General features: G+C 48.7%; 1 protein-coding gene across 2 annotated transcripts in view; it reads left to right on the top strand.

Moving 5' to 3' along the window:
• Window positions 1-19,734, top strand: part of LOC149333222 (Na(+)/dicarboxylate cotransporter 3-like) — a 56,968-nt gene that overhangs the window by 35,618 nt on the left and 1,616 nt on the right. Inside the window, exons 6-12 of one of the 2 annotated variants that reach the window (XM_089558595.1) lie at window positions 9,228-9,416; window positions 10,152-10,274; window positions 11,861-11,938; window positions 12,686-12,790; window positions 14,867-15,047; window positions 16,846-17,007; window positions 18,783-18,920. In XM_089558595.1, the coding sequence (XP_089414721.1) occupies window positions 9,228-9,416; window positions 10,152-10,274; window positions 11,861-11,938; window positions 12,686-12,790; window positions 14,867-15,047; window positions 16,846-17,007; window positions 18,783-18,920 (976 nt within the window). The remainder of the gene's footprint in view (window positions 1-9,227; window positions 9,417-10,151; window positions 10,275-11,860; window positions 11,939-12,685; window positions 12,791-14,866; window positions 15,048-16,845; window positions 17,008-18,782; window positions 18,921-19,734) is intronic. The other variant, XM_089558596.1, reaches the window with a different exon arrangement.

Raw genomic sequence — 19,734 nt, 5'->3', positions numbered from 1 at the left:
AGGAGAAACGGGGCCCCAGCTCGCGCCGTCGCGCGAGGCGTCGCGACCAATGTGTTTCCTGCTTCTGCCGCTAGGTGCGCTGTAGTGAACACGTGATTAGGGTGCATCGATGCCAGCGCTGCGCCGTACAGCGGCGCTGGCATCGAGGCACCCTACACGTGATGTTAGAGCGGCGGTATACAAGGGGTTGCGCCTGCCTCTGCTAGGCGTACACGGGATAGAGATGCCTCCTGGAGACAGGGCTGCTCGTTGGAATGAGAAGCAAAAGTTGCGGCGTGCTACAGAGACTGATGAAGAGCGTGAAGAACGTCTAGCCAAGCGGCGTGCTGGATATGCAACTCGGCGACAATGTTTCGCATCTGACTAGGCTTAACCTAACCTAAGCCTCAGCCATTTTTTTCAGCAGCGTCCGCTCCGGCGGACGCAGTTTTCTTTTTCTTATGATATTTTACTCTCCTCTATATGCACGTGGAAGCGGTGGTGGCTCGGCTGGAGCCAGTTGGCAGGCCCGTGCAATATCCTTTTCATCGTTCTCTCAGTCACAACAACAACAGCTCTCCGGGCACTAAAGGGTATCTGTCCTCGCTTCGGCGAGCGCGGCTTCGGCCGCTTATCTGTTTTTTCAGCAGCGTCCGCTCCGGCGGACGCAGTTGTTGCTGCGACGCGCGTCTTTTCTTTCCCTTTTCTCTTTCCTCTGATCTTTTAACTCTCCTCTATCTGCACGTGACAGCGGTGGTGGCTTGGCTCGAGCCAGTAGGCAGGCCCGTGCAATTCCTTTTCATCCTTCTCTCAGTCACAACATCACAACTCTCCGGGCACTTACGAGCCGGCCAGGTGTTGGGATGCTGCCTAGAAGCAGGGCTGATTTGAACGAGAAGCGAAAGCTTCAGCGTGCCACACAGACCGATGAAGAGCGGGATGAACGTCTGGCTAAGCGGCCTGCTCAATATGCGGCTCGGCGACAACGTTCTACAACAACTGAAGAACAAAGCGAGGAACTTGTCAGCCATGCTTCCACTAGTGCTGCCACCGAGTCCGTCAGTAGTTCTACAAGTTCGGAACGCTGGAATGCTACGAAACGGAATAGGCGTGCCCGGGAAACTTCTGAAGAGCGACGGCAGCGAATTGAATTCACCGATGATCCCGTATATAGCTGCCACGGCAATCCTTGCTACACTTCTAGTGGTTGTATTAAAATGACCAAGTATTCAACCAAGGAAAGCCATGTATTACCAAGCCTAGCAATCAATATGCTTCGCATCTGACTAGGCCTAACCTTAGCTAAGCCTCAGCCATTTTTTTTTTCCTCAAAAAGATAGAACGCCAGGAGCCGCCAAGCCGTGTGGACGCGCGTCGCATGAGCTCCGGTTTAACAGCCCGCCTTTGGGGATTCTTTTCAACCTACGGCCCCGTGCCTCGTCCCAAAAGGTCAGTGAAAGTGGTCCGCTCCCACAGACACCACGTTTGGCCCGGAGACTCCCGAATTTAGCCCGCTTTCAGGGCTTTTACCGCCGCTCCGTGCCCCACCTGACTGGGCCTAACGCTAGGTCTAGCGCGGGCCGCGGAGCCGCCAGGGCTCGCCACCGCCGCCGCAGTCATGGAGCCCGGCATCCTGAACGCTGCAATGGAATACACCGTAGTAGGTGAAGACGCTACCCCAGACCAGCTTGCCGACAAGAACTGGGAGCTCATCACTAGGCTTCACGACCGATATCGACGCACCGGCCCGAACGCCGGGAAGACCGCCCGCGACGCCAACGGAACGCCGTCGACGCAGGAGCGCAGGGTCGCTGTCGGCGCCCCCCCCCCCCCCCGTCCACGGACAAGTCTAAGTCAACGCTTAAACAGAAGACATCGCCACCGAAACGCAAGCAGCCGCCGCTTCCCCGCCTGCCGACAGACGAATATAAAGTCGTTGTCAGACCCCGCGGTAGCCTGGCTCTACGCACCATAAGCCCACAAGTTATACACGCGGCAGTTTGCCGTGAACTCAACCTCCCGCATCAAGAGGCAACAGCCCATGATCGCATCCGTATCAACCCCATCAACAACACGTTTACCATCAGCACCCCCGTAAAGACCAGAGTCCTGGTTTACGTCAACCTCAAATCTCTCAAGCTGGGTGACCAAACGTACGACATGGCCGCATACATCCCACCGCCAGACGAGTCCGTAAAGGGCATCATATACAACGCCTATTGGAACGAGACGCCCGAAGAGATCATCAATGGCTTCCTCGATTATAACCCGGACATTCCCGTGGTGGCGACCCGCCGCCTCGGCAGGTCGACCTCTATCGTGATCACCTTCGCCGGAAGCAAAGTCCCCCGCTCGATATGCTTCAGGGCAGGCCTCTTCAATTGCTTCCCCTTCCACAGCCGCGTTGAGACGTGCTTTAACTGCCGCAAGACGGGCCATCGCACCGACGTGTGTCCCAAACCTGCGACGCATCTATGCCGCAGATGCGGCGAGAACCACCCAGCCCCACCCGAAGGCGAAGAACCCAAATGCACGGCCAAGTGTATCGTTTGCAACGGCTCCCACATGACGGGCGGGAGGAACTGCAAACACCGCTTCATCAAGCGCCCGCACCAGCCGTCTAAGAACGAACAAGACGCTAGCTCCACCCCCCAACCGGACCAGCAGCTGCAATTTCGCAAGTCCCGCTCCAAGGAACGCTCCAATCAAACACCGAAGGAGCGCAAGCAGAGCAAGTCCCGCGACCGATCGACATCCTATCCACCACTCGGTTCAAGTAGAGATTCGAGTGCCAGCCGAAGGAACGCCGACTACAGCCGCTCCGACAGAAGCAGCAGCCGCTCCGGAAAACAGGTGAGCTGGGCGGCCATGGCCTCCAAAGCCACTGCTCGGGAACAGGAGCTGTTAGAAAAAATACACACATTAGAGGAGGTAATTGCATCCATGCATCGAGAAATGGCAGAACTTAAAAACCGTCTCCAACCTACACCCAATCTAACCCCCTTAAGCAAACCTACACCTCAACCACCCTTACAGCAGACGCCCACGCACAAACCGCAGACGCAAACACCGAGCCATCCCACAAAAGCGATGGAACTCGACGCGCCCGCCAGCCTTAAACGCCCAGCCCCCACTGAAGTGGAAGCGGGCCAGAAACGCACCGCCGAAGCCTCCCATGAGGAGGAACCGCAACCCAAAGCCAAACTCACCATAATGGACAAAGTCAGCGCAAAGATTACTGCCTCGGAAGAGATTATCAAATCCGCACTCAACGCCGAGTTAGACTTGAGATTCGCGGCGTTTGAGGCCAGATTTGCGCACAGACTAAATGAAGTCTTTCAACAATTCTCGGACCGCTTGACGGCCGTTGAAGCTAGACTCCCACCCAGCCCAAACCCATCTCAAACACTAACTCCCCAAATGCCGCAACATGGCCCCTCGGCAGCAGCAAATTAACGTATGGCAGTGGAACTGCAGGGGGTTCCGCAACAAGCGGGGCAACCTGCAGCTTCACATTCAACACTCGGCAAACAAGCCGGACATTATAGCGCTCCAGGAATCCAATAGCCCGGTCAAATTACCGGGCTTTAAAGCCTTCACCCCTGCAGACTCGACGGCGACGCTAGGCCCGGTCACTGCGACGCTGGTCCAAAGGAACATAACCGCGATCCAACACACCATAGATAGTTCGAGTGCGCAATACACGCTCCTCGAAATCGTACCCAGAAAGAAGGGGGATGCCAACCTCTTCGTACTGAATCTGTACAGCTCGCCAAAAGACAGGGGGCCGGGAATTCCTGACCTCCTCCAAAAAGTCACGCGCTTGGCTGCCAGAGCACAACTATTAGTAGTGGGCGACTTTAACGCTCACCACTCGGCTTGGGGTTATCGCAATACCAACCCCAAAGGCACTAGGCTGTGGCAGACAATCCAAAAACTTAGGTATCACCATTCTAAACGACCCCCAAGCGGTGACGCGAATCGGCAATAGTGTTAGTGCGGACACATCGCCAGACCTCACCCTGAGCAAAAACGTGCGCGAAGCGCAATGGTCAAACACCGGACACACGCTAGGCAGCGACCACTACATCGTATCCACGACTTTTAATACCACTCCACACAAACCCCCACCCGCGCGCACCAGAATCACAGACTGGGACAAGTTCAGACGCCTCCGGGAACAAACCGCACCCACGCACATAGACGACCTCGCTGAGTGGACTCGCACGCTCAAAGAGGACGTCTCAGCCACCACGGTAGACACACAAACCACGGACCCACATCAAACCACGGACATGAAACTCCTGCACATGTGGGAGGCGAACGCCAGCATACTCAAACGCTGGAAGACCCAGCGTCACAACAGACAGCTCAGACGCCGAGCAGCGCAGCTAGAAAGACAGATCGAAGCGTACACGCTAGAACTGGAGAAACAACAATGGGGACAGATCTGCGACAATCTAACCGGACAACTGGGAAGCAAGAAAACATGGCTCCTGCTCCGGCACCTGCTAGATCCCACGCAGACGAAGTCCACACAACGTGATCAACTTGCACAGCTCATACACCAACACCAAGGCACGAACGCAGAGCTGCTTGCAGACCTGCGAAACCGTTAGCTTAACACGTCACACACAGACCCGCTTCCCGCGTACGAGGGACTCCCTAACGAGACCCTAGACGCGGACATCACGGACGCCGAAGTGTGGTTTGCACTCGGCAAACTCCGCACCACCTCTGCGGCGGGACCAGATGGAGTAACCAATAAGACACTCAGAAACTTAGACCTGACGTCGGTGACGGCACTGACAGACTTGATGAATTCGTACTGGAGGGAAGGCGAGATCCCGCAGGTATGGAAACACGCCAGGGTCACATTCATCTCGAAACCAGGCAAAAAACTCTCTATAGAAAACCTCCGCCCCATATCCTTAACATCGTGCGTGGGAAAGCTAATGAAGCACGTTATCCTCAACAGGCTACAAAGCTACGCGGAGGACCGCGACCTCATCCCACACACGATGGTAGGATTCAGAGCGAACCTATCCACGCAAGACGTCATGCTCCAACTCTCGAGAGACGTCCTAGACCCTTCATACAGGAATGGCACGAAGGCCATCTTAGGTTTAGACCTAAAAAAGGCCTTCGACAACGTTTCACACGAAGCCATTCTCACGAACCTCTCGCGCATCGACCCAGGGGAGAGAACGTTCAATTACGTTCGCTCTTTCCTCTCGGAGAGAACGGCTGAGCTATCGCTCGGAGGTCTCACGTCCGATCCCATTCCCCTAGGAAGCAGAGGCACGCCGCAAGGCTCGGTCCTCTCGCCCTTCCTATTCAACCTCTCCCTAATCACGCTACCCCCGAAACTGGCTGCAATCGAGGGTCTACAACACAGCTTATACGCGAACGACATCACCCTGTGGATGTCCACGGGCGGTGACGGCCAAATAGAGGAGACGCTGCAGGAGGCCGTCAACGTAATCGAGTCGCACGCCTCTGGCGCGGGGCTCGAATGCTCGCATCCAAAATCAGAATTGCTTGTGCTCAGAGACACACCGAGAGGCAGCCTCACAGGCCAGGCACCCCCACCTTCACTACACATAAATGTAGGAGGACACCCTGTCAGGGAAGTATCTACCATTAGAATTCTCGGGATGCTCACTGAGAGCAACCGCAGGAATAGCAAAACGATAGGCAAACTGACCGCCACGGTCAATCAAACCACCCGGCTCATACGACGAATAGCAAACAAGAGACGCGGCATGAGGGAGAACGACCTCTGCCGACTGATCCAAGCATTCGTCCTCAGTAGGTTCGTGTACACTCTACCGTACCTGCACCTCTATCAAGCGGAAAAGATCAAGATAGAGTGCCTCATCCGTCAAGCTTACAAGACAGCGCTCAGTCTACCGCACAACACGCCTACCGACAGATTGCTAGCCCTTGGCATAAACAACACGCTACCCGAACTGTGCGAAGCACACCTCACTTCCCAGTATGCACGTCTCACGCGATCCAAGGCAGGTAGGGCCATCCTGCACCGTATAAAGATAAACGCCGAACCCCTAACCGAGGACTCGAAACAACTCTTCCCCGAAGTACACAGAATGCTCACTGTCAAACCCCTACCTAAGAACATGCACCCTACGCACCACGAGGGAAGGCGCAAGGCGAGAGCCCGCGCTTTACACGCCAAATACAAGGACTACCCCGCGGCCGCTTACGTGGACGCGGCGGAATATCTAACACCGCACAAAGCGTACGCGATAGGCGCAGTGACCGGGACCGGTTCGCCCCTAACAGCCGCCACGATACACACCACCTCCTCCGAGACGGCGGAGGAAGCGGCAATTGCATTAGCCATAGCCAACACATCAGCTGACATTATTTTCAGCGATTCCAAAGCAGCCATACGCAACTTTGCGAGAGGCCGCGTCTCCCCCATTTCCCTCCAAATCCTCAAAAGCACCCGCCACACCCCCGCAAGGGAGATCGAGTTGTTATGGGTTCCAGCCCACTCGGGCAACCCGGGGAACGAGGCAGCCCACGATTACGCCCGAGGTTTCGTCGGCCGGGCAGTGGGCTCCTCTGACTCGAGTTTCTCGAGGGATGGCATGAACTCGTTTCACGACATAACACACCACTTTCGCCTCGAAAGACGCATCTTCCCTCCACCGCATAAATCGCTCACGAAGACCCAGGAGACCACCTGGCGTCGCTTGCAAACCCATTCCCACCCGAACCCGGCGGTACTTTCGCTCATGTACCCCGGGCAATACTCCCCCCAATGTATCAAGTGCGGCGACAGAGCCACACAAGACCACATCCTGTGGAACTGTCCAGAGGATCCACCTCCCCCGGACCTAATTCAGCTCCTAACTTCCGAGCAGTGGGAGGCCGTGCTGCTCAGCTCCGACCCGGGGATCCAACTCCGGGCAGTGGAGCGAGCCAACGAGGTCGCCGTAAGCCACGGGCTGACGGCCATCTAGTGCGACCAAGAACTCACCTTAAATCACTTTTTGCCGGTGAATAAAGTTTTCCAATCCAAATCCAATCCTCAAAAAGCGTTGCGTTCAAAGGACAACGCATCGCGCTGAACGGGTGGTGGCGTTCCATGGACTCCCTGGCAGCGCTACAGCACGCTGTCGCGTTCCACTCCTAAAGGCAAAGATTAAGCGTCATTAATTGGCAGTTAACTAATGCACCAACAGAATGTGAAGTGAAGAATCGCGTAGCAGAATGCAGCACTCAGGCTTTTTCGCCTTTCACCACTTCAGCCGCTAAACTTCCTCGTAATTTTTTTCTATGTAATCTAAGCTGTCCGACACAACTACGGGAAGCTTACACGCATGCACAGTCTGTTTGCAATGAGGTTAGTCTGACATTGAAAACGCATGAGCCTCCATGAAAATACAGTCGCTGAATTTCAATCCAGATGAAACACAAAAAAAGACCTTGTGCTGTGCGAAGTTATGTGTGTTAAAAAAAAAAGCAAAATAAAAACATGTGTGTCGGAATTAATTCGAGGCCGGTGACTACGGCGTCTCACATTGCCCATGTGCCACTTAGGGACGTTAAACGTTGCAAACCATAGCGTATTATATTAAACAGCGAAAAAGGGAAGTAGACAACATAAAAGATTGCAGCTTCCGCGAACACATGCTTAAAGCTGACTCAGTAGAGCTGCAATGACGATAGTAAAATTGAAGAAATACGGGATTAAGAGGCTTACAGCTCCTTACGTGCAACTTAATCACATGCGTTATTAAGTCCCGCTATTAAGCGTGCGTGCAGGCTGTAAGACAGTGACCCACCGAACATCGCCGCTCTTCCCAACGCAGACACCTACGTGATGATCGGATGAATACTCATGGCCTTGGTGATGAGTGCTCATCGCTGGTCCAGATATCCCATTACAGTATCCTGGAACCTGCGGGATCCATTCCGAGGACTACGATTACCAAGCTAGAAAGTAACCCTATATAGTCGTTACCCTTACAAAAATGACTTTTGAGCTTCAGTTGACGCCTTGTTGAGCTCCTGTTGAATCAACTGGAAACCAACATGAACTCAATGTATGTTGAGCCTACTCAACACCTGCTACACGGCATTTTTGTTGAGCGTAGTCAAGAGATTTACTGCTGAGCAATTTCTGTTGAATTTAAGTTGAATCATCTCAAGGCAGCCGTTTCTAAGCCTAACTAAGTGAAATCATTTCGACATGCATAGTGTAAGTAGAACCTGATCACATTACACATATTAAGAACGCATGCAGCACCCGTTAAATCTCTCATAAATAGCTCAAAGTCATTTTCTTGCATAGAAAAAAGTGCAATATGCTCATTCAGGCATACCTACTTTGGAGGATTCGTATGTGCTCTCATAAAAAAGGGCGCTTAATTAATGATTTATTTAAGTTGTTTATGAATGAATCAAGGTCGTCAAATAATAGACCGTTGCATATGAGCTTGGTTACTTCTACTACACATAAAATAAATAAATATTAATAATAATAACTGACATAACATTGCTGATCGGCAGGCCACAACCTGCGCAGATCTGGACACCCCTGAGTAGGACTATATAAGGGCGAAGCCGAGGTTGCACTTAAGATCGTGAGATGAACTCTGTCAGTTCTTCCTATAGCGTCGTGTGCAGTTCTGTCCCATGCTCTTTATCTGATGGATGTGTACGGCTAGGGTCAATGTATATATATTTATATACATACGTGTTTGTGCGTATTTGTGGAGCACTACGTCACAGGGGATGACGGCTTCACGTTAACGAGAAATTGCAGCAATAAATATGAATATACCGCCGAAAATTGCATTGGTAGTCGGTTCATCTGGCGCAATACGAATGTATTCCCAGGATTTTTTTTTGCTTTTTTCCCCAGCCAAGATTCAGAATGGCGTGTTGATTCACTCCCGTAATTCCAACATGAATTCAACATGAACGCAAAGCAGAAAGTTCATTGAGAATGCTCAACTCTAGCACAGTGGTCACTTTTCCAATGAGTTTCAACTCGGCCTCAATAATTCACCAACACTAGCCCATCCTGGTCACAACAAAAATTCAACATGGCGTGTTGAGTCTGCTCATGAGAACTTCAACACTGTCTCAAGAAGCATTTTTGTAAGGGTAGCAAGAGCATCCGCGCTACTTCAGTATACCGTGTATATGCCGCTATTGTCCGAACTGAGAACCGCTTGGTTGTTACTAACATCGAGCCGTTCTTTTTCCAGAGACAAGGAAGAGCCTCACGTGGTGGCTCCAACAAAAGTCATCGACGAGCAACCTGTCCTCGACAAGATAACCGAGCACCGTATACGAGCAATTCTGTACCTCAGCGTCCTGTATGGTACAAATATAGGGACCATCACGACCATCACCAGCGGGGCTTCTAATGTTGTTTTCCAATTCGTTGTCGAAGAGTAAGTGAACTTTGTTACCAAGAGAAATTTAAATCATCCGTATTAAAATAGTTGCACTAGTAATGTGCAGTCGAAACTCGTTATAACTAAACGGTTTAAAACGAATGAATAGATATAACGAAGGAATAGCGACGCCTCGTGTAAACTCGGTCAGAACCGGCTATAACGAAGCAACGGCTATAACGAAGTAATCACCGGTCCCCTTAAACCTCATTATAATGAGGCTCAGCTGTATTACGTTGTTGAAAGCCGTCAAGCGCTCACAGAGTATAGTAAAGCTGACAGATTATACAGTTGAAAACCCTACATAATTGCGAAAAATGCAGCGATGAAGAGTAATAATGCTTTCATGCACAAGCGTTGTAGTGGCGAGAAGGCGCACATGTCCTGTTCTCTTGGTAGTCGTGTCTCTGTCTTCAGCGTTCTAATCTTTCATTGTGGTACTTCAAATCGAGCGCCAGACATGGACCATGAGCAATAAAGGAACGATAGCACGATACCATTCTAACCAACAAGCCCAAATCAAGACTCTAGTTCGTCTAATCTCCTCTCGTTTGTATGTTCTTTGCCGTCATCCTATTCGCGTTTCTTTAAATCTCGTGATGATTACATTCCCCGCAAACAGCGATATTTTAATTCGTACTTTCTCATTTTAATTACGAATATTAGCTCTCCCAACCAAGTGTGCATGGCAGGCAAGATGTCCCTCACTACTCAGCCATGTTCCTTGTGCAGCCTGTACGGTGGGAGGGCCCCCGTGGACTACGCGCTGTGGCTCTTTTTTGCCCTGCCGATTGCACTTCTCGGTACGGGCCTCACGTTTGTCGCCGTGGTGCCATTCTTCTTCCGTTGCAAGAGGTATGCTTTCCGTCTTTGACGAAAGTTTTACTACTCTGGTGCTTATTAGGTTAGACCTGCAGTCCTTAGCTTTCTCAACACCTGCGCCTTGTGAGAGACTCTGCTCGTCTATAAGCATGTTTTGACTTAGACCTCTCGCAAAATTTCTTTGCCGCTGAAGAAAAATAGAGCAGAACATTTATTTATTTTCTTTTTCTTGAAATAGGTGCGTTAAGATTTCAGTAGACATGTCAAATTACAGAAAAAGCCCCCCCCCCCCCCCCCCCCTTCTCCTGGTTGCGCTAGGCGTTTGGGCACTTTTCTGTTCAGGGGATTTTTCTGCACAGCCGGCTGAGCCTTATTCTCTTTTCATGAGTAGCTCAGCTTTTTCACCCGTTAAAAAATCCGCTCATAGCTGTCAGTGCTCAGTCAGCAGCATCAACGGCAGCGTCAAGTTTTTCTGGGACAAGTTCTTGCCTTAACTCAACGTATGACGCTTACTAAGCTTGATGAATTGTCAAATACTGTTTACTCTGGTTAGAAAGCCATGAAAACGGCACATGATCGGCCGTTATTCGTGAGCGTCGAAAGTAAGCGAGAAACGCATGCTTAGAAGGCTTAGGAAAATCTTGTTATGCTAAGCACACTGACAATAAATGTAAAAGAGGAAGGTACGTAGCGGCGGACGTCTTAGAACTGTTGTCTTTTTATTGCGGAGAGAAGACTTAAATTACAAACCAAAATTCCCCATTCTACCATCATGGGCCGAACAGATAATCCTGGTGAGTCGAGTGTTGTACTCTGTCAAGGGAGCCAAAGCAGTGACTCTTTTTTTCGCATTGTGGCAACAGTGAAGAGGTTGTGCAGGACACGCTGAGGACAGAAAATGAGGTAGACGTGTCAAACGGATACAGCAGACGTAAGGCGCTCCTTCTGCTTTGCATATTCCGCAGCTTGTAACACTATAACACACCTGTGTCCAAGACATCAGTTCATTCACTACCACCCCCCTTTTTTATGTGGTAACGGACGCAGAAATCCTTTGCGTGATTTTCTATTAGCGAACGTTAGGGGTTTTGACCAAGTAATCATGTATTCCATGAGCTATTCATTGGTTAGCGGACCCGACTATGCAGGTAATTAATTCTAAGTGAAACAGTAAATCTCTTGCCATTTCAATCCAGCGGCTTTTCATGTTGCAACTTTTTCAAGACCCGAAATCAAAAACAAAAGAAAAACCGGTGCTATACCCCTCGTGCGACCATCAGATTAAGAATACAACTCTTCCAGAATAACTACACCTCAAGGACAGTCACGTGATATTTTCCCGCAGTGCAATGCAAATCGCTCTTCCACTGGTGATCTTTTTGTTTTCAGTAACATAAACGAGCACAAGGCGAGACAACCTGGTTATCTCGGAGGGTCACAAATAATGTCAAGAAAATATACGTTCATCTCGTTTTCTTTATTATGAAACTATCCTCCGCATGTCAGCGTTTGTTTCATTTCGTTTTTTGTTCTGGCTTCTGGAGCTTTGTCTGTTCAGGCCAAAAGCCAATCCCTCGCTTCACTTGTGCTGAAGATTTACCGTCAGTTCCTTTGCGCAGCCCTGACCTTGGAGAGGAAAGAAGTTCCTACGTTATGGCAGCGATCCGCCGTAATTACGCTGCTCTCGGACCACTCAGGTATGTTCAACCGTGGCTTTGCCATGAGCAGCTAGCATTAAACATTTCCGGTTTACCGCTCATCCATTGTAACCTTTTGTGTAGTGTTATGTGTTTGACTAAGAAGTAATCCTTCGTTCACTCCTCGATAAGACCGGAACGTAAAAGCACTCGTATACCCAAATTTGTAAAAAGGAGTAATTACCAAGTGACATCCACCCGAGCGCAGCCATACGCCTACAAAGGAAAGTTATGCAGCTTTCTCAGAAACTTCGTAGTTAATGAAAAATTAGTCCTAGCCCGGGTTTGAACCCGGGACCAAGCGGAATTTTTCTTTAACAACGAAGTTTCTTTGGAAGCTGTATAGCTTTCCTCTGTAGCCGTATGGCTGCGTTCGGGTGGATGTGAGCGAGTAATTACTCCCTTGTTACAAATCTACTCCACCTTGAGGGATTCCCCTAAACATTTGACCCTACCCAAATTTCAAGGCAAGGCAAAGAACCTGAGGTGGTCGAATTAATTATAATTTAATTTGACTCTCTTTAGTTCACTTACGAAAGCCTCGGGGAAACTTCCAGTGTGGGGTGTCCGACAGCCTGAGCAGGGCTTTTTGCATCTAATAAAAAGGGGGGCTTAATTTTGCTTTGTAATGAAGGAGTGGCTACTACTGCTTTATTTATTCCCATCGTTTAGCTTCTGCGCGCTTTCTACCTTATTTCTTTTTCAGTGAGGAATGACAGCAACAATGTTACGAGTTCGCTCTTGCAGGTTTCACGAAGTGGCCGTCCTGCTCCTATTTATTCTCCTGGTTTTTCTCTGGCTCTTCCGGGACCCAATGTTTGCAAAGGGATGGGCCACATATTTCGACCCCGTGTGAGTAACAGGGCAAATGTCTTAGACAATCCATAATACATTAAACTGGTGATGGTGATAATTAATTTTTATGGGACAAGGGAAATTTTGACCAAAAAGTACCATGGCCGATGTTACGCTCTGCTCAAGGCGGAGTCAAACACCCATTTCTCGAGCATTTCTCCTAACATAAGCCGCGCACCATGCCAGGGGAAAACTGGTACCTGTTTTATCCCCAGTGGGCACTCGGAGGCACCGGGGACCGAACTCCGCATCTGCCGCATGCGAGTCGGGTGCTCAATCCAGTGCGACATCACTGCGGTATAATACATAGTACTACCCACTTTCTTATTTAGCCTTCAAATCAACAACGCCATCATCAGTGAGTGTAGAGCTAATAAACTCGGAAAGCTCCAACCTATCTTAAGGTCCCTCCGGTATGCATTTGATGCAATACTAAATGGGCCTATTTTCTCGTCATACACTGCCCAACGAGTGCTTTCTAACAGATAATTGCCGGCTGAGCTGCACATTATCGGGTAAAGCGCTAGCAGCACTCACATTTTTATCCTTTTTGAAGTCACAGCAGCCTTTCATTGTTTTTTTTTTTTTTTTCAGGTTGCATATCGCTATCACGAACAGCCACGCATCAGGTTGATTTACACGGCTTGTATAAGAACGAAATATCGCGGCCAATACCTAAGCCGCTATGTTGTTACTTTTTCAGCTTCACACGTAAATATTCGAATGAAGCGGGAGGCGCTGCACTGGTATTACTACTGAACAGTGAGCGGGCGGCTTAGTGAACTCGAAAAAAAGCAACTCCTACCATTCCACGGACACCTCAGTGACGTACGCACCGCGCGTGCATCCCCGAACCATCTGCGCACGAACACTGCGCGGCGCCGATATATGTACTGCCTCCGGGATTTCAATAATCTAAGCGCCTTATAACAGCAGTAAGCGGGTAAACCGCCGAATGTTCGCGCAACCGAACAGTCACTTCCAGTGCGATTGTCGTCTGCTAAGTGGTTCCCAAATGGCATATTCGGCTGGTCATTTCAGAGTGTCCTGGAGCCCTCTGAGCGGCTACTGCACATTCGGCTGGCCTAAATCGGGTGTTATGACTAGATTCCGCTGGCTATTGCGAGAGCTCGCCTCTCGCTCAGAGCGCCTCGAAGTGCTTCGACTTCCTTAAAATTCCGAGCGGTTCGGCGCTCTAGGTCACTTAGGCACTTCCCACCAATCCTAGCACGGCGCCCGCATGGCTGCGGTTTAGGACGGAGCGGTCGCCCGTGGCGGATGGTGAAGTGAACTTGTTACAATGTTTTCACGTTCTTCCATTCTGATTCTGCACTTCCTTCAAGCTAACAAAAGTTCTTCAGTACGTGCCGGCGCCTCTGAACGTTTCTTGGCTATACGTAGCCGCAGATGTCAGCGCGCTAACGGGGTGACTGTCCAGGTTTGGTTTGGTTTGGTTTGGTTTGGTTTATTAGGGTTTAACATCCCTAAGCAACTCAGGCTATGAGGGACGCTGTAGTGTAGGGCTCCGGAAATTTCGACCACTTGGGGCTCTTTAACGTGCACTGACATCGCACAGCACATGGGCCTCTAGAATTTCGCCTTCATCGAAATTCGGCCGCCGCGGCCGGGATTGAACCCGCGTCTTTCGGGTCAGCAGCCGAGCACCGTAACCACTGAGCCACCGCGGCGGGGGGTGACTGTCCAGCGACATCTTGAAACATGGAAAAGGCTTAGTTTAAGGGGCATTCTGCGGTGCCTTTGCGCCTGCGTTTGTGACAAGGCAACTTGCAGCCCTGTCTTCGAGCCTCTGCAAATTTAGTACAGGTGTTCATTGGTGCGCGCAGTGCGAAAAATTTGCATGTTCACGGGCGAAAGTATAATGTTTTTGCGGCATATATGGCATTGCAAGATGGCGAACTGATCGCGCGATGGATACTTTGATCAAGCTCGCAAGTCAGGTTGCGGTTCCGATGAAACAGCTCTTCGTATTAAAAAGTGGCGTTTTTAAGGTATTCACGTATTCAATGTATGTATCCCCTGATTTGGGTGTCACCGTCTTCTTTCCAATTCCAGAAGGCCCAAGGACGCCACGGCAGTCATGATACCTGTGATCCTGCTCTTTATGATCCCAGCCAAGCCCTGGGAGGGCCCCAAGGGCCCCTCTCTTATGTCCTGGAAAATAGTGCAGGCCAGACTTCACTGGAGCGTCATCTTGCTCATCGGCAGCAGTTTTGCCGTCGCCGAAGGAATGAGGGTGAGGGGTGTACGAATCTTCCAATGAGCTCTACGTGACTCCTTTACAACTTCCTACTGGCACCATTTATGCCACAGTGTGCAGCACAAAGGCGTTTTCAATATGAGAAGAATCACTTATAATTGTGGTACTGAAGATACTAAAATGCGAGTAGGGCCGGCAAAAATTTCAATGAAGTTTTCAATTTACTTTACTTATATTAGAGCACCTACACAAAAGCGGATGACAAAAGCGTTTTAGCCCTTAATAAGTTGCTAGTTTGGGCCCATGCAGTAAGAGCACAAGATAACGTACCCGGAAACAGTAACGAATAATGTGTGTGTCCGCACGCCCACTACGTTTTACACTAACCGCGCTCAGTATGCTTTTCACTTCGTACAAAGTTTGTGTCCTTGCCCGCCGCGGTGACTGAGTGGTTACGGTGCTCGGCTGCTGGCCCAAAAGACACGGGTGCGATCCCGGCCGCGGCGGCCGAATTTCGATGGAGGCGAAATTCTAGAGGCCCGTGCACTGTGCGATGTCAGGCACGATAAAGAACCCCAGGTAGTCGAAATTTCCGGAGCCCTTCACTACGGCGCCCCTCATAGCCTGAGTCTCTCTGGGACGTTAAACCCCAATGAATCAAATCAAAATTTGTGGCCAGCGTCCAGATTCAGCAAAGAGTGGTCTACGTAACATAGTAGAAAACATTTGCTGGAGTGCTCCTCACAGTGTTTGCACATCGCAGGACCATCCTCTGAGAAACTCAGCTAGTGTCTCGGCTGAAGACTTTTTTGTCATGAATGCTAAACTTTTCGACTATTATCCCGCACTGCTAGCGCTACTCCAACTTTTCCCTGCCTTCTTTTTGGTTCCGAACTTGAGATTTCAAAGAAGATCACGCTGTATTTGTACTTGGCATGTCAAACTTCTCCAGGATATATAAGCCGTCTTACCAAAGAAGCCTTCTAATTCTTATCTCTTTTGCAACATTGCCAGTATATGACCTTTTACAGCGACGTACAAGGTGAGGTAATTTAGTGTATTCTCTCCCCAAGCAAGTGTTGAGCTTTATTGCTTCCCTCGTTCTCCGCAGTATTCCGCACTTCATCAAATTACAATGACACAATGGGCGTTTTTCTCGGTAGGTGCATTCCTTGCGCTATATAAAAAGGCGTGGAATTCCTCAAGCCGGCTTGCGCTGACTCCCTATCGTATCCTAGTTTTCACAAATTTTCGAGTTTGTTTCGCATGCTTCCTATGCTATCATAAACCAGTGCACAGGTACAGATTCTGAGCGCAACAAGAATCCCTGAGCTGCGAAAATCTCCAGCCTTATCAACAAAACAACCTGAAAGAATTTTTAAGTTTTTATCAAAACTAGGACGGATTATATGAAGAGTTCTGCTTTACGAGCTTATCACCTTTGTAAAGATAACAGCATTCCTGAAAAAGTAGGTACCTAGAAAATAATATGGACTGCACTGCGTAAGACTGGAGCAGTCAGATTTGGATTATTGCACTAGTTTCGATGATTACTGAGTGCAGCCTTACAGGAACGTAAAAAAACCAAGGCGGTGGCTTATCTCAAATTTAAAAAAAATAAAACAGAGGTGCTGCTAGCGAAGCTGTACCAGTAGAGGCGTTTCCGGGTAAATTGCTGCTGAGGCAAAATTCTGAACGCTAACTACTTCGTGGTAAAATTAAGCTCCTATGATCTCTGACATCTTATCAAACAGCATAAGCATTAAATTATTTAGGGCAGTCAAAGAGAGCAGATACTTCCGGCAAGATTATTTCTTTTCGAATGCATGCGCAGGTGTCTGGGCTGTCCCAACTCCTGGGCCAGGAACTCACCGGCTTGGGTCACCTGCCACCTGTGCCACTCATGATATGCCTGAGCATCGTCTCTACTATCTTTTCCGAATTTATCAGCAACGCTGCAGCCTGCGTTATTCTTCTCCCTGTCTTCGCTTCTCTGGTGAGGAACCCAGTCCTCTGTAAAGGTTATGAAGAACTGGCATTTCTGCTTCATTACAGGTACAAAGAGTTACTGTGGGCTGGGAAAAGAACTTTACACCCCTTAATTCTGCATACTCGTCTTCTTTTACTGTTTATTTACTAACTTCACTGAAATAAATTAACACCGGCACTTCTCGGGTCCTTTTATGAGTAGACGCAAAGGTTGCGAACAAAGTGTAAGACGAAGCCAGGTCATAAAATGTGGAAAGCAAATTTATGACGCGTTAAAGAAAAAACGCTGGGGCAGCAAGAGCGCATATTTCTGCGAATTTCATGTGCGAAATTCATGTAGTTAACATCATCATCATCATTTATTGACCCTTAAAAACCCCTGGGTGGTGGGGCATTACATAGGGGGGGGGGGGAGGTGGGGGGCGTTCCATCACAATTATACAACAGGTCCCAATCAGTGTCATATACATATACTGACAGGATATAAAGATAAAATGTCATAAACCCATCACAGAGAGTCGCCAAACATATATAAAACGGTAGTAAAACACAAAGAGAAAAATAATCAACATCAGGTTTTTCAACATGTTGCGTGAATGACAGCAGTGTCCCCACGTCACCATGTCAGAAGGCAATTTCTTCCAGTAAAAAAAAAAGAGGATGGGGAAAAGAAGGCAAGTGAAGAATTTTAGCGTTTGTGTGCCTAGTCAGTCGCTGAAGTGATTTCTTGTTACTATTTTAAGAAGGACGGTCTTAAAGATCTTGAGGTAAGTCATTCGTGGTGTGTTTTTATGTCATTGATATATTAAGTACAGAAATGTTTTTCACAATGCTAAACTTTGATAATATAGCTGCCAAGAGAAAATCCGCTATTTTGTCTTGAGTAGTGTGAATATACCTAGTAGGCTGAGTAATTCTGAAAACAACTAACTAGTGGCCAGTGATGATAATATTGCGCATTCCAAGTAGCAAAGCGTGCAGACGGAGGCAGAGATGTACTTCCGCGAAATGTGAGAATTTGCGTCGAATGGGTGCCCACAGCTGTCGCTGGCAAGGGTTTTTTTGTAGACAATGGCAACGGCCTTTTATCCTGCAGTCGCAGTAACGGAGCTGATGATGATGATTGAGAGGGGTATATGCTGCTGATCCGGAGATAGCCTCTCATATAACCATCCCATCATTTTAAAGTTAATTTAATGACCGCCAGACACGTTTGCCTGGCTTAAGATGTGGCAAAATCATCCTTAACACTTCCAGGCTCTATTGTCACAAACATGTACATCGCGAAGTCTCAGGCCTTTTTTCTGGTAGGGTGCTGCAGCTAGAAAAGTTTCAGACGAATCTAGCATTTGTGACAATTCAACTAATCTCCTTTTTCATTGATGAATAATAATCGTGTTTGCAGAGCACTTGACCGCATGACCACTACATACTGAAGTTCAAAATTTTGTATCCGCAATAGTAATTTTTTTCCAGTATTTCTAGCGCCTTCTGCATGTTAAAAACAAATTAGCCAGCTGATCCTTTTGGTATCCATAAAACTTGGTGTTTCAGAAATCTAATTTTCAGTCATTGCAGCAATGCAAACTAGATTTTATACTTGGGACTGACAACAATAACCGTTGTTGTACGTATTCCTTTCCAGTCCTGCAAGTACAACTATTGACCTGCGTCTTGAGTTAAGCAGCAAAAATTGTATCGATATTAACGCCATCAGAACGGTAGTCTGCAAACAGAAGACATGAACCCTCGCTTACTTCACTTCGTGTTTTTGCTTTTCAGGCTGAGGACTTGGCCGTAAGCCCACTGCTTCTCATGATCCCAACCACTCTCGCCAGCAACTATGCCTTCCTTTTGCCCGTTGGTACGCCGGCAAACGCCATGGTCTACGAGCACGGCCGGTTGACTTTGATGGAAATGGTATGTCCACTTGAGATTGTCGCTGTGGTCAGATATTTTCTGCTCCTCTCTATTTTTTTCTGGGTCACGAAGCAGTCATTTCAAATGAGACAAAAATGTTATCGAATAAGGCATTTTCGTTCGGAATAAGTCGACATAGACTACGTACTTCGCAATTAGGTTCATCCTTGTTCTCAATTTTTTTAGTGAAGCATAAATAACGGCCACTTGCGTTTGATTATTAAATTTTGTAGTGCGAAAGCTGCACCTGCACGTGCGACGTTTGTCTTGTCGTGCTTGTTCACTACCTTAGTCCATGTTTTGTTCGTGCTGCTAAACCTTTCTGTTGTACAGAGCGATGCATGAAAGACTGCATACGCATTTCGAGCATCGGTTGTCCTTTAGTGAATGCAGAAATACGAGAACAAGCTTGCTATTTCGTTTCACCGACATCGGAACACGACGGTCGGAAAACCAGCCAGTGACTTCACTTTGTGCTCGATAGCAGAATCGCACAGGCACTGAGCTGCTACAGCGGCGTTTTGAGCAAAGTCACATCCAAAGCACTTCGTACACCACATAAAATCAGGGTAGATGCCGAAATCAACCTTTCTATATTTTGATAGTTTTGTAGCTTTTTTGTCCTGTCTGAGCTCCTTCTTTCTTCGCTAGTTCTCCATCTTGCCTCCTTCAGCTCTATTTACAGGAGGAGTCAGGGAGAACATGTCTGCAAAAAGACGCCTATACTGAGCAGCCGACTTAGGATGTGTGCAGTCAAAAGCGTAAACGTCTGTAACGTGGAAAACCACCTTGTGCACGCAACTTCACTTATTCT

Source organism: Amblyomma mixtum, chromosome 8 (genome assembly GCF_055824585.1).
Source record: "Amblyomma mixtum isolate Tamu chromosome 8, ASM5582458v1, whole genome shotgun sequence".
NCBI lineage: Eukaryota > Metazoa > Arthropoda > Arachnida > Ixodida > Ixodidae > Amblyomma > Amblyomma mixtum.
This window is presented reverse-complemented; position numbering and strand designations above follow the sequence as displayed.